The sequence below is a fragment of the Symphodus melops genome (genome assembly GCF_947650265.1).
Source record: "Symphodus melops genome assembly, chromosome: 3".
NCBI lineage: Eukaryota > Metazoa > Chordata > Actinopteri > Labriformes > Labridae > Symphodus > Symphodus melops.
Genome location: NC_136693.1, coordinates 19892114 through 19906903, shown reverse-complemented (window position 1 = coordinate 19906903; position 14790 = coordinate 19892114). Strand labels below are relative to the sequence as shown.

Sequence of the window (14790 nt, the reverse complement as noted above, 5' to 3'; positions counted from 1 at the left end):
TGCATGTTGTGCAAAACTGCACTTAGAACAACAGTTTTTTTTAACAATTTCTCCATGATTATGATCATGTTTCATCATAGTAAAAATATTTTTTCATTATTTTTTTCTTTGTGAGGGGTTTTGACTTTGCATTGTTTCTGCATTTGCAAGTTTTGCAAATACAGAAACAATGTTTCTTTAGGCTTGCAGCTTTTGATGTTGTGTTGGTTTTGGATTATTATGTGTACGTGTTTCGGAATTGTCATGGTTAGGAATTTGGTGATCGCTGTATTCATATTCTGTACTACACTGATTAGCATTTACTGTAACTCTTATTTGTCTGGGCTGTCTATCCATCTACACTTACTAGGAGGTATAGGCTATGCAAAGTTTCAAGTTGAAGCAAAACCATGGCTCTTAGTGTGGTCTCTTTCTAAAAGACTAAATAAATATTGTATGAAAACACACACACACTGACACACACACACACACACAAAGTGCATCTATCTTTAGCAGTATAAATAGGCGTGTAATTAATGTTTGGACGTTTGAGTGATTAGGTGGAAACACAAACATTTAAACTGCTATTATGTTCTCATCAGGAGCTAGGAGACGTGGAGGAGTAAGCAGGAGACACGTGACAAGAATGAAACAGAGGAAAAGGAAAATGAAGGGAGAATGACTTGTGTGACATCAGAAATGGATGATTGTGTTTGTTGTTGATTGTACAGTAGAAAAAAAAAATTCAAAAATGTGACCGATTGACCCACAATGCAGCTGATAATGTTTACTCTCAAGATAAACTTCTACTTCTATGTAATATAAAAGGATAGTAAAATTACAGAAGAGGGCAATCAGGATGACCCCCCCCCACCCCCCCAAAAAAAAAAAAAAAAGTTTCTTGAAGTGGAGTCAATCAAACACTACCACAAAAGCAAAAACAACCAACAAGAAAGGTGATGCAACACAAAATTAGCACAAAGTGACACAACTACTAAAAGTCACAAAACACGATGCCACTAAAAAAAGCAACAAGACCATTTTGAAAACATGACATGTGTGTCTCTTTCAGTCAGGGAAGAGAATGACTTGGTAATAATTGAAACAATACATCCTTTTACTAAACACCACATTTACTTGCAGTCTCTTCACCTGCCTGGCCTTAATTGGTGTGTCATAATCAAAAATGTTTATATGATTTTAATCACAATCTTTAAGTCAGTGAGATGTTAACTTCACAGATGGTTCTGGCCAAACTGGAGTGTAATTTCTTCAAATTGTCAAACAGTAGGTACTCGTCTTAGATGTGTAAATTCATATATTAAACCAATGCAACACTAACCTTTCATTGACTCAATATTGCAACTGTTTATGTCAATCATGTTAATGTGTTTGTTTATTTATTTGTTTGTGCTTTAGGCTAAAAACCTTATGCAGATGTGTTTCTGATCTTTACAGAACAAAAAAAGTAAAAACTAATTATGAATCTGGACTGAAATTTTAAAAATGGGTGTAGCTGTGAATTAAATGTAAGTTGTGCTTGCAGTGTATGAGTGTGATCATAAATAAGATAACCTAGTTTAAAGAAACTATGATAGTTTAGGTTGAAAGAACATTTCTATAGCATGAGTCCGGTCTTACAGGGTTTTATTCTAAAAACATCAATAACACATTAAGGACTTTGGGACCTCCTACAAGGTCACAAGGTTAATCTTTGTGGATGTAACAACAAGGACACAAATGAAACATGTCCTGTTTCTTGTTGCAATGATTTATTTATTTTATTTTATTTTTATTATTATTATTTTTTTATTTTTTTATTTTTTTGGGGGGGGCTATCGTGGCTTGAAATTATTGACAAACTACATTAGTGCATTTATGTCCCCTTATCTTTACTAATATCAGCTGGCATCAGTTATTGTACAAATGTAAGCCAAAGATCTTAATCCTTTAAACTGATACAAATAACACCACAACTTCATAAATATGATGTCCCTTTAACTACCGTGCTGTATCATTAATATACAACGGATGCATGTGGAGATAAAATGATTGAGAGGTACGAGGTCAAAAAGTGCTCCTTATCTGTAGTTTATAAACATGCTTTTCATTCAGTAAAGATTAGGAATGAGACCCCAAGGGATTACCTCTCAATTCTGTGCACCCCTATATCCACCCCCTGTGTCCCCCACCTCCACCCCTCCAGTAATTTCTCCACCCCTCTCCTCCTCCTTTATCTCGGTGTTGTCCCATCGCTCCACTGGGGCGTTCAAAAGCGAGGGCGCAGACAGGCCAGGGTGGATACAAGAGAGCTGAACGTGCAGAAGGAGGAAGGGGACCGGGGAAAGCTCTTTGCACTGGCACACAGAGGACGCAGTAGAACAACCGAGAGCAACTCAGCATCAGAGCCCGGTAAAAGTAGAGGAGAGGAGCAGCAGAAACACGGAGCGCCTGTTCATCTCCACGTTTCAGCTCCGCAGGGAGGAGACACGCAGAGGAGGAAAGATTCCCCTAAACATAGTGAGAGCGTCGGATGAGGAGAAGAGGAGAGCGGAGGGCATCGGATAGGCTCAAAAAGGAGTAAGTTCTCACACACAGAGGGAACTCACATTTATTTGGGTTGTGAACTTGGAACTAGCTTTAACGGTGTAGGCTTATGCATGTAATGTAGTTTATGTGTAATACAATATGAAAAAACAAATAATACTAATACTAATACTGTATCTATCTTATGCAAGTTTTACTTCATTTAGACAGGGGGGAAAGATCATTGTGGGTGTTTATCTTTGACTCATGCAGCTCTGCAACCTGCACAGCTGCAATGCCTGCATGTTTGTTTTCATCATTAAATATTTATCTAGCTGAAATATATCAACTTAAAGATAACCCACGCAAATCCCTCCTATATGCCGCCAAACCGCTAGAGTTTCATCTGTTAAATGCACTTCGTCCTTTGTTTCTTACTTTAAAGATAAAATCAAATAAACTCAGTGATTTGCAGGATACAGAATGAAGCACGAGATGAACCTGATAAAAGATGATTTCATCCATGTTTACAATGCATAATTTTGGTCCAAACTGCGCAATTCTATAATCATTTGAAATAGCCTTTTGTTATAAAATGCACTCTTAAAATGTTGTACATTAAGACATAATCCTTTAAATCCTTTAATAAATAAGGCACAAATAACTGCCTCACAGCTTGTGAATACAGTATAATGTCCTGAAAAAGTAGAGAGTACTGATTTAGGTAAGTGAGCCTTTACATTTGCAGTCGTATTCATTTTATATATCATATTCCATATATCATATCAGTAAGGGTTGACCTTAAATCATGTATTTTAAATGAAACAAACATCTCTAAACTAACATTCCTTTATTAAGCATGTTTATACACATTTTTACAATTTGAGTATAAAAGATCTGGTGTCTTTCATTCACCTCAGAACATCATCTGTCCTCTGCTGACTCTGCAGACACTCATTATTTCTGCTGTTTGACTGATTTGTTATTTGTGGTTAAAAGTTACTGTCATTTCAAAATCTGAAATCAATTTTAGCATTGCTGTGTATTTGAGCATGTACAGGTATTTTAAGCTAAAATATATGTTACTTTTCTTTTATCACTACATTTGTAATTTGAGGCTTATTTAAATTGAACAAGTATTATATAAGAGGTAGATCAACAATGTTCCCTAAACAAATAGGTAGAGAAACAGAGTAAAAGTAAGAAAGTAAACTGGAAACCTCTGGTATGTTTTCAGTTTGGTGAGCCTACATTAGTAAACCTGATCTTGTAAGAAGCTCATTCACAAACTAAAAAGACTGCAGCAGCTCAAATTGTTCTAACCCCCTAAATTAAAGATGCACAAGACTCACGTGCCCTTCTTTCTCTCTTCTCCTGTTTTTAGCTTAGCTTGTATTTTCAACGATTTCCTGTATCCTTTAAAAGCGCACATGCATAAAACAAATCCCAGTGTTAAAGTATGACTAGAGAAGAAGCCTGAGGACTAAATGCTTGTGCCTGATTCATACTTTCACCCTTGTTAGGATATAAAGGGCCTTTAAAGTCCTGGTTGGTGATTTATTTATAAGAAGTTCTAAAATTAACAGCTAAGTGTGTTTGACTGGAGTAAGAGAGCACAGACGGGGAGGAGGGAGGAAAGTGTGGAAGAAAATATTTCACTGCCATTTTCTCATGTCTCCTGACAGTGGCAGCTCCAGACTTATTGGACCCTAAATCCGCCACTCACAACACCAAGCCCCGCCTCTCCTTCTCCACAAAGCCAATCACAATGACTCCCCGTGAGGAGAGCGAGGTAAAAAAAAAAAAAAGTCCAGGTTTGAAAAGTACTTTGTATTTGTTATGTTTACAAGGTGCTCATTTCACCCTGGTAAAAAAAAAACTATCGTTACACTCCTCTTCGCTTAACTTTTTTCCAGGAGGACTACCATATGTAAATTACTTTATTGATCAGTTGATGTGTTGTAGGTGGTTACCACAGTGATGAAATGGAAGACAGTTACAGCCATCTTTCTTTTGGTGGTTCTGTACCTGGTGATGGGAGCAGCTGTCTTCAAGTCCCTGGAGCAGCCTCATGAGAGGTATGTAAGTAAATATGTCCACCTGTCCATCTGCCTACCAACAAAAAATCTATCCATCCTTTCACCCATTTTCTATGCATGTGTCCATCCTTTTACCCATCATACTCCTGTCATTGACATTCTCTCTTCTTTCTATTATGTTTAGTTTCCAACTGTATAAAACTGCAGATTTTTAACTTTTTAAAAATGTGGTGTGCCCCGAGACATTGAGAATTTGGTCTTTGTATGAGTCAGTGATTCACAACTAGGGGTGTACTACTGGTACAAAAGCTCTCCTGGTGAAACACAAAAGCTAAAACTGAACCCAAAATCAGCAGTCACATTTGCCAAACTGAAAACTAACCTGGTAGTAATGAATCTACATGGTAAGCTATGGATATGGAGTTCCTCTGGGTTCAATACCAGGGCCTGTTAAATTAAGTCTTTATGTGCCTAATATAAAATCACTGGAGGACATAATGTTTTATCCAGTTTCTGCTTGAGATTTCAAAGAAATCATCGATGACTATGGATGAAGAAGATTTGAAAACAGTCAAGTGTAGTACAGATAGAGCTCATTGCTTTGATAAAATCCTCAGTAATTAAACAGAGTTCAAAGAGCAGCTGATACTTTTGCAATCACTTAACTTTTCAGGAGCCACAATATGGAGACTCAAAATGCTCACCAACTTTTACAGTTACTGTATGAACACAATCACCGCAAAGATTGAAGAACGTGTAGTGCAGTCATACAATGATATTTGTCATCTATAATTACTTTCGTATGTCGTCTCTCTTAGTGCCCAGCGTCTGGCCATCCTGACCCAGAAGTTGGAGTTCCTTTCCAATCATCCCTGTGTCAACCACAGTCAGTTGGAGGAGTTGGTAAAGGTGAGACTGATGTTACACAAATAGTTATAAGTAATGGATGTATTATATACAGATGTAATGTAGCAGAACTGCAGTGGTTTCAGCACCATAGACAGCTCCTAAACCAGAGCAGAATGAGGACATGTTAAGATCTGATTTTGTCATTTCATTCTACCAGAACTTCAAAGGTCATATTATAGGTATCTTTTCATATTTGATATGAAACAACAAATTAAACAGAGAACATGTTCTTTGCTTGCAGCAAGTTGTGTCTGCGATCCGCTCAGGAGTTAATCCTGCAGGAACACTAACAAATCACAGCAGCCTGTGGGACCTGGGCTCTGCCTTCTTTTTTGCTGGGACTGTTATCACAACCATTGGTAGGACACACACAAATACAAACACGCATGCATGCATGCATCCAGACAAATACACACACACACACACACACACACACACACTCTAAAATACTGATTTATATAATTGATTTTGCAGGGTTAGTTTGTCTTTGACATAACTAAAGGCATGGTTAATAATTTTCAAAAACTAGTATGATTTTGAAAGTAGCGTTAGCTCATTGCTCCGTCTGTACTCACCCCTTCCTCGCTGTGCTCTCTCCAAAGCAACACCCCTCAACTTACATGCACAAGCGTCATTGGTCCAGAAGCCGACCTGAGCTCATGCTTTGAGTGTGGGCTTGTGCATGCATGTGGGTAGAGAATGATGAGGGAGACAGGGAAGCATGATTGGCTCATGAAATTGGTACCTCTTGGCAGACATTGGTCAAACTTTTTACAGGCTTACAACTGCTACAGATGTATTTTCTCTGCTCCTTATTCAGAGCACATGAATTATTCATCTCTGTCATGACCTAAAGAGAATTTCAACCAAAATCTTAAAAAGTGTATCCGGATAAAATTACCAACCCAGCCTTTAAATAGGATTATTTTAATTGAACATGTTTTTGTACTTCTCTAAATATTTTCACATATCATCTTGTTTTGTGAGGTAAATGGTTCACTGATTAAGTATCTGCGTCATTGATATAATCTGTCATTATCTCAGTGCTGTAATCATGGCCATACATTGACCGTATGTGTGTAACTATGTGTTTCTTATGTCTCTCTTCACTACATTTTCCCCAGTTCTCTTTGGTACATATGGCATTTTCACTTTTTAATATTGTTGTAAACAGCTTCACTCTGTGTTGGAAATTTTTAAATTTTGATATATAATATTCTAACTCTGTTTTTATTTCTGTTCTCTCTGCAGGATTTGGAAACATATCTCCCCACACAGAAGGTGGTCGGATCTTTTGCATTGTCTATGCGTTGTTAGGGATTCCTCTTTTTGGGTTCCTATTGGCTGGTGTCGGAGACCAGCTTGGCACCATATTTGGCAAAGGCATCACGAGAGTGGAGAAGATGTTTGTGGTGAGTCTGGAGGAGAAACATCGACAAACACATAATGCATTATGCACAACTCAAAAAGGCCTTTTTACAACAGCAATTTATATATATATATATATATATATATATATAAAACTTGTGAAAATTAGGCTCTGCCAAAAATAAAACCATACACTAATAAATTTACTGACCTATGCCATATGTACCCACCATATGAATGGCTGCATTAACAGCATGAGAAGTAACACGTTTATGTCTCAAGTATACACTCTTTACATATTCATAATTTTTCTATATTTGATTAAAGTGCCAGATTGTAGATGTCACAGGGACTAATTTGGCTATCAGGATGCATTTTGAATACATCTGCTCTGTGCTGTATTTCAAAGAAGGGAGCACACAATTTTTGGGTCTACAAGGGGAAAGTCTGAAAAAGTTAGTCTGAATAATTTACAGCAAAGCACTCTCTACAATATCTCTACCAACACAGCCCTTTTAGATCATATTAACAAAGGCAGACTTCAGATTTAACTAGGTGCACAGATTGATGTGTTAAAAGTGGAAAGAATTCATTCATTTTAACAAATGGTTACTTTGATGTGAGTTTCAAAAGAGGGGGAAAAAACCCTCGATGATATTATATTCAGACCCCACTGAGCTATAGAATTCATGGCTCTGTCAGCAATCAATCAAATTATCTGCAGAATGAAATGATTCAGAAACCAGGACAAAAATGAATGGTGAATCATGAGGTTACATTGTAAATCCCACTTTCTCCAGCTAAGATACTGGAGCTAAGAGCTTGACACAGTCCTTACACTGCTAATGGGAGCAGGTTTAGAAATAAAATTAAAAGGCTCATACAGTTTATGCTCAGGTTTTAGACTTTAAAGTTAGTGTTTCAAATGATTACTTTTCTATTCTTGAATAAAATTCTGAATCCAGAATGAATAATTTAAAGTAGCTGGCTCCTTCTGCCTTTCAGGGCTCCTAAGGGACTCTGTAATTAGACTGAGGGCAGAGGGCAAATGTTCACTGTGAAAGAGGGTGTTTGTGTATGCATTTATTTTCAAAGTCTCACTGTTATATAGCCAGAATGGGTTTTACCACTTCAGCACTCAGGGGGCCAATTTGGAGGAGAATAAATTAAATTACTACTTTTAGCTTCTGGCTGTTTTACCATTTGACTAAAATGTGTGAAACAAAGTGATTTGTCTCTTATGTGTCTAGCCCAGAAAGAAATATTGTGTTGAATGAATGTTTGGACAACTTCATTTGAAATCTGTGTACCTTTTTAGCAAATACTTTAGTTTGTGAAATTCCAAAAGAAGACATCCCCGTTTTTACTTTTGAGAGAGAGTAGAGATATAACATGCACTAATTAAGGCCTGATGGCCTGGGTCAAATCCATAGTGAGGAATTTGTACATGTTGTGCACAATCTAACCTTATAATGTTTCTACAAGCAAGCATTACTAAGCTTCAGAAAATTCTCAAAACAAATGTTGGCATGCTTTTTGGTAATTTTAGTAAGGATCAAATTCTTAAAAAGTCTTTTCATTTACTTTGGCTTCAACAAAACGTTGAGCAACTTTCTGTGATTTTAACATCAACTGAGGAGCTTTTGAATACTGGAAAATGATGGTTAAAATATTGAAAATGGATCTAAACTCTAAATTCTCTTTTAATGCACAGTGCATTTAACTGTTTGATTTGAGAAGCAAGCAAATTTAAGGTCTCAGAGCATAGTTTCTTCACCGTATACTGTATACCCCGAACACAAGATATAAAATGTTTTCAGTTGGTTTCATCACAAACAGAACAAACTCGTCAGATCTCTGTAGAAGTTGTAGGGGTACAATGGTGAAATTCACCATTTTGCCCATTTATTTTTCACTTCTTTCCCCTCTGCAGCACTGGGACATCAGTCAGACAAAGATCCGAGTGATCTCCACCCTGCTGTTTGTGTTGTTCGGCTGTCTGCTGTTTGTAACGCTCCCTGCAGCCATCTTTAAACACATCGAGGGCTGGTCGGCGCTGGAGTCTCTTTACTTTGTGGTCATCACCCTGACAACAATAGGATTTGGTGACTTTGTGGCAGGTAAAAACATAACTCGTGATTGAATACCCATGCAGACAAACCTTAGTCTCTGCATCACATTTCATTTTTTGGGGGCAGCAGTACCTCAGTCCGTAGGGACTTCGGTTTAGAACCGGAGGGTCGCCAGTTCAAGCCCTGATGCAGATCAGAATGTGGAAGTTGGTCTGGTAGCTGGAGAGGTGCCAGAGCTCTTCTCGAGCACTCCAGAGTTGCCCTTGAGCATGGCACCGAACCCACACCAGCTCAGGGCTGCCGCACTCTGACATCTCTCCATTAATGCATGACCCCAGGTTCTGCTTGTGCATGTGTGTGAGTCGGGCCTGTGTGTGTGTGTGTGAGAAGCATCTCTCAGGAATAACAGAGTGACCAGAACCAGAATTTCCCCCTTGGGAATTAAACTATCGTATGATTCTGCTGGATATATTGCCGTCATTGTGTCTCTGCTCCTCTGTTTCTACGTCTAGGTGGTTCAGAAATAGAGTACTTGGATTACTACAAACCAGTTGTATGGTTCTGGATTCTGGTGGGATTAGCTTACTTTGCTGCCATCCTCAGCATGATTGGGGACTGGTTCAGGGTCATTTCCAAGAGGACGAAAGAAGAGGTATGAGACTCCTTCATTTTATTTTTACATGTCATATCTGACTTCTATGTTTTTATCCTGTTCATTTCTCTTCTCTTTTTAAACACTGTGACAAATAAAGGATTTGCGCTGCTTGATTACATTGCCACGTCCCTTCCTCAACTTTTGCCCTCTGCTTAACGTGATTTCAATGATAAAATAGTTTTGTAATCCAATGGACTGTCTGCGATGCAAACACATTCACAGTCGCAGTCTATTACTGTGAGTATCACCAGAGAGAGACGAAAGATAATGTGTGATGATGTCCTTATCAGGAAACACATCTGGAAACATCACAGGTTATTCTGTTTTGATTTCGCTGAGTTTCAGTGACAGGTGAACACAAAGGTTACATTTTAACCTGGCTGTCAAACTTAAATCCCTTATAGCATAGTTTAACACAGAAAACTTTATCTTTGACCATAACATGATATCATGTGTGTGGGACTTGTTAGTTTTGACATGATTAGTTGAATAATTCTGATTTCCAACTGGAGCCTAAAAAGTGTTGATGCATGAGACATTGTAGGTGTTTGTGGGCTGTGTTCACTAATGCTCCCCATGGGTTCTCATGCTGAAGTCCTGCTGTGACACACCACCAGCCTCTGTTACAAGTGTGTGTTGTTACCATGAGACATGTTAATATAGGTTATAAAATAAGTCATGATGATGAAGTCCATATACACAGTACATTTCCACATGAGTGGAATAAATACATCAATGATGTGTAAACACGTTTACAAATTGTAGTTTAGAGGTTATCACATATTGCATCTCATTTATGAATGTACGGCAGCTGTAGTTCAGTTAGTAGAGTTGATCAACTTTAAATCAGGAGGTTGAGGGTTTAATCCTCAGGTCCTGTAGCCATCTGTCAATGTGTCCTTTGGCAATACATTGAACTCCAAGTTGGCCCTGTTGCTTTGTCAGCAGGGTGTGAATGTGTGTGAATGGGATTACTTCTGATGGCCACGAACCATAGCTGCCTCTACCATCACTGTGTGAATGGGTAGATGTGACATGTGTTGTAAAAGTGATTTAGTTTGAGCTCAAGTCCATTAACCATTTACCAGTTTAGTCTTAGAATTTTTTTGAAAAGTAGAAAAAAAGACTGAGCTGCATATTTTCTTATTTGTGTGAGAGGTTTTCTTATTGATTATTTTCAGCAGATCTAAGATGGGGAGGGACTGCCAAAAAAACCCCCAAAGTATTTTAAAACCATAAGAGACTTAAAGCTGAGTAAAATTTAAATTAATCCTAAAAGAACTTTGAAGTCAGTGCTGGCAAGCTAAAGCTGGTATATGATCCATCTCTGTGTCTTGTTTCAGTTTATAGTCTTGCAGCAGAGTTTAAGATTAAGTTTGTAGCAATGTTTTGGGAGACCAGTGAAAATAAACATTACAGCAGTCAAGTGTCTTTGAAATACATTTCTGAATGAGTGTTCTGGCATCTTGTTGGGAGAGTCAAATTTGTCAATGGATTTTTTGCCTTGGGCCCCACAAAAATCACCACTTTCCATTTAGTCAACTTTGCTTCTGTAATTCCTTTCAGATTAGAATCAGTCACAGAGTGAGTCTGATAATGTTGGTGGAATAATGGTATACACAAACCATGCTGTTCCATCACAATATACATATTATACTACTATTTTGTCTTATAATGGTGAACTCCCCAGTGTGTGTGTCAAATGTTCCATGGCTGAATGATCTGACACTGTGCAGTTCTGCGTAGTTACAGATACACTGTGTTAATCTAATTGAGTTGACATCCAGGTCTGTGACACCGTCACTCTTTGAAAGACTTTAGCTCAGTGCTTCTGACTCCCACCATCTCTACATTAAAATGTTTAAAGCCTGGATCTTTCCAGGACCAAGCTGTGTGTACGTGTGTGTGCGTGTGTGTGTGTGTGTGTGTGTGTGTTCGTGCATGTGTGTATGTCATACATTACAGCCATCGTGTTCATCAGATTGTGAGGGACTCATACACATTATCACACAAGACAAAACATTTAAAAAGAGGCGAACAAGGATGTGACTAATTGGATATGGTTGTATGGCCATCAAATGGAAGGCTTGTATGCTGAGTGTCCTTGAATACACAAACAGGTCACTTTTAAGTAAGAGCTGTCAACACATGGAGGTTAGAAACAGTGACATTGTGAAAAAGAGCCATTCAAACTAAGCTGAAGAATGTTTGAGTTGGTTATCATATTGTGTACCCATCCAAAGCTTTAGAATTTATGAGTCCCTGTACTATCCACTCATTACTTCCGTCTCCTTCTCTCTGCAGGTCGGAGAGATCCGAGCACATGCTGCCGAGTGGACGGCTAACGTCTCAGCAGAGTTCAAAGAAACACGGCGTCGTGTAAGCGTTGAGATCTACGACAAATTTCAGCGTGCTGCTTCAATTAAACGCAAACTGTCCTCAGAGCTGGGATTCAGCCCCACTCCTGAGTTCACCCTGCCAAAGAGGACCGCGTCGGTCAATTTCAATGATGAACGGGACAAAAACGAGAAGGAGGCCGGGTTGCAGGGCTTAACAGCACCTCTAGCTAGAAATGGAGGCGCTTTCATGAATGGCTTGGATCCAGAGAGGGGAGAGTTCATTGAACATGTCAAGTAGAAAGTGGACAATCAACAAGCTTTCAAGGTCTCCTATCTAGTTAATGTCATCACAGCTGAGAGAATTGACCAAATAAAGTATTTTTTAATCCAAAACAAAGTAATAAAAGGCCAGGAGGGACGTCTTTACAACTCCACATGAATGAAAAACTCCACAGTGGATTTTTTGTAAATGTCTTGTTTTATCCCCTCATCGCATCATCAAAACTAAGAAAAGGAAGAACACATCGGACAAGAGACAAACTTGAATGGAATAATGCAAAGCTGGTAATTTTGTCTCTTCTGTTAACTCATGCAGGAAATATTTCATTTCTTACCAACTGTAAGCATAAATGCACACTTTGGTGACCCTGTATCTAAAGGTCAGATAAATGTTACGGCCTCAATTTTTGCAGAATTTCATTATTTTAAAATATTAAGAATTTAGTTTGCAATTTTATTACACAGCTTGACAACTTTTTTTTTTTTTGATTGGGCAGTTGACAGTATGGAGGTAGGCAGGAGGTGCATGTGACAGTGCAGTTGCTGTAGGCTATATGGTAGAACAGAAATACAGTATATACAACTACATATGTGGTTGAATTAAGTGTCTTTATTTATCTGCCATATTTTTTAAAAAGGTTGCTTTTGGCAATCTCAGTAAGGTGTTTACTCAGACAATGGATGCTGTTGGAGAGATGTGTCTAACATGTCAAGGGATGATTTTAGAACTGCAAAGACAGAAAATGATGCTTGAACTACAGTACAAAGATGGCTGACTGTGACAGGGAGAAGTCGATTTTGTGCCAAAAACATAAAGAATGTAAAGATGTTAAGATTGTGAGAGAGACTGAAACTGAACTACAGATGAGAAAGAGCAGTTTGTTGTATTGAACTACAAAATGTCAGGACTATGATGATGATCAAGCTGAAATAGCTGTGTGTCTTTTTCGATGATTTAAAGGTGCTCATTTTGTAGAGGAGAAGATTTAAGTGTAAAATTGGTTACAGGGTAGGATCCTGATTTTGTTATCCGTTGTTGTTAAGAAGTCCGTTTTTTAAGAATTATTATCATTGCCTCGAGTATGACTGAAAAGCAGCACTGTTAGACAATTCTGCGTGTGTTTATTTTGGGCCTTTTTTTATGTTCCCCTTTTGTTACTTGTAAAAGTATATTTGACATGGTCAAAAGTGGTCTTAACGTGTCTCTGATCCTGGTTTTAGTTTTGAATGGCATCATCAGAGCCTCGACTGTCTGTGTGAGGACGTTCTTCAAACTTTTGCTGTGCCTTAAACTCTTTACTTTACCAAAACCCAGGGCAGGCGTAACACACTGTGGGGTGGACAACAGATTCAATAACTAACATGTGTGCTTTACTCTGTGACCACTTTGTTCGCTTCACCTGATGAAATAAGGTGTTTTAAAAGTTTGTATTTTTTTCTAAATACAGTCCTAATCAGTTGTTCACACACAATGTCCTGCTTGCCTGGATCCAAAGTTCTTGTTTACTCTGTAATAATATAATGGTATATAAGTGAGTAGACTGTTAAAGGCTTGACTTGTTTTATTAAATGTACTGGGAAACTAAACAAAATAGAACAACACAGGAATGAATCAGTTCACCTTTGAACCACAGAAATACTAATTTAAATGACGATTTAAAATATTAGTATTCAACGATGTGCCACACTATCATGTTGGCCTATGATACAGTTTATTATTCCAAGTTTAATCTGACGGACCCAAAGCTGCTTTAACTCTACAAAGCTGAGTTGGCTTCTTAGCATGTAAAAACATTTCTTATTATCAACTCATAAAGGACTGGAGGATAATGGTTTAGGAAGAAAAACACAATAATTTCATAACTTCTGTTGTTTACAATATTGATTTGAGTTTTTATTCCAACAGGAGTATTGGCAGATTTGCACATTGATGGGAAAGGAAAGTTTAATTGTGACAGAAAAAAATACATTCAGTTAAAATGCCCAGCTTTCATGCACAGTTGGTGTTTTTTTTAAGTATGTGCACCTGCCATTGAAAATGCACTTTTATTTAACAGCCTTTGAACATAACAACATGCTAAAGCTTTCACGGCCAACCAGTCCATCCTATCAGAAGGCTTCTAGGATGTTTGTTGTTATGTGACATTGACTCCACCATTAAAACCCACAACATTTTCTCTGTAATAATTCAAGCATGGGAAATTAAGACTCAGATTATTAGCCACAGACACAACCAGAACAAAAACAAAGAACTATGTCTGTTTGGTTTGAAGATAGATATAGTTTGGTTTGAAGATAGATATAGTCCCAACAAACAAGCAATATACTGAGAAAAGCTGGAAAAAAGTCTGAAAATGGGCATCAGAAATAAGTATGACAGTTATCGCATCACTTTCAGTCGTCATCAAATTGTACCATAGAAATATTTTGGATTTATTTCATTGACTGATCCAAGTCCTCATAAATCCTCGCTGACATGATGAGTAGACAGATAGAAAGATGTGGTATAGATTATTTGATGTTTACTTTAACAGACTGTATGTTTCAGTACTAACACTGAATGGAAACAGTAGTGTCATTTCACTGTCTGGTTAGTCTGCCTTTGCCTTCTGTTTGCTATCATT

General features: G+C 37.9%; 1 protein-coding gene across 1 annotated transcript; it reads left to right on the top strand.

The window, feature by feature from the left end:
- The first annotated feature begins 2267 nt into the window (after nt 1-2267).
- On the top strand, nt 2268-12640 carry kcnk2a (potassium channel, subfamily K, member 2a). The gene is made up of 9 exons (XM_079338690.1): nt 2268-2559; nt 4191-4297; nt 4471-4583; nt 5363-5453; nt 5695-5812; nt 6705-6865; nt 8755-8941; nt 9406-9545; nt 11853-12640. Coding segments are annotated over exons 1-9 (1251 nt in total). The 5' UTR covers nt 2268-2558; the 3' UTR covers nt 12186-12640.
- Nucleotides 12641-14790: the final 2150 nt, after the last annotated feature.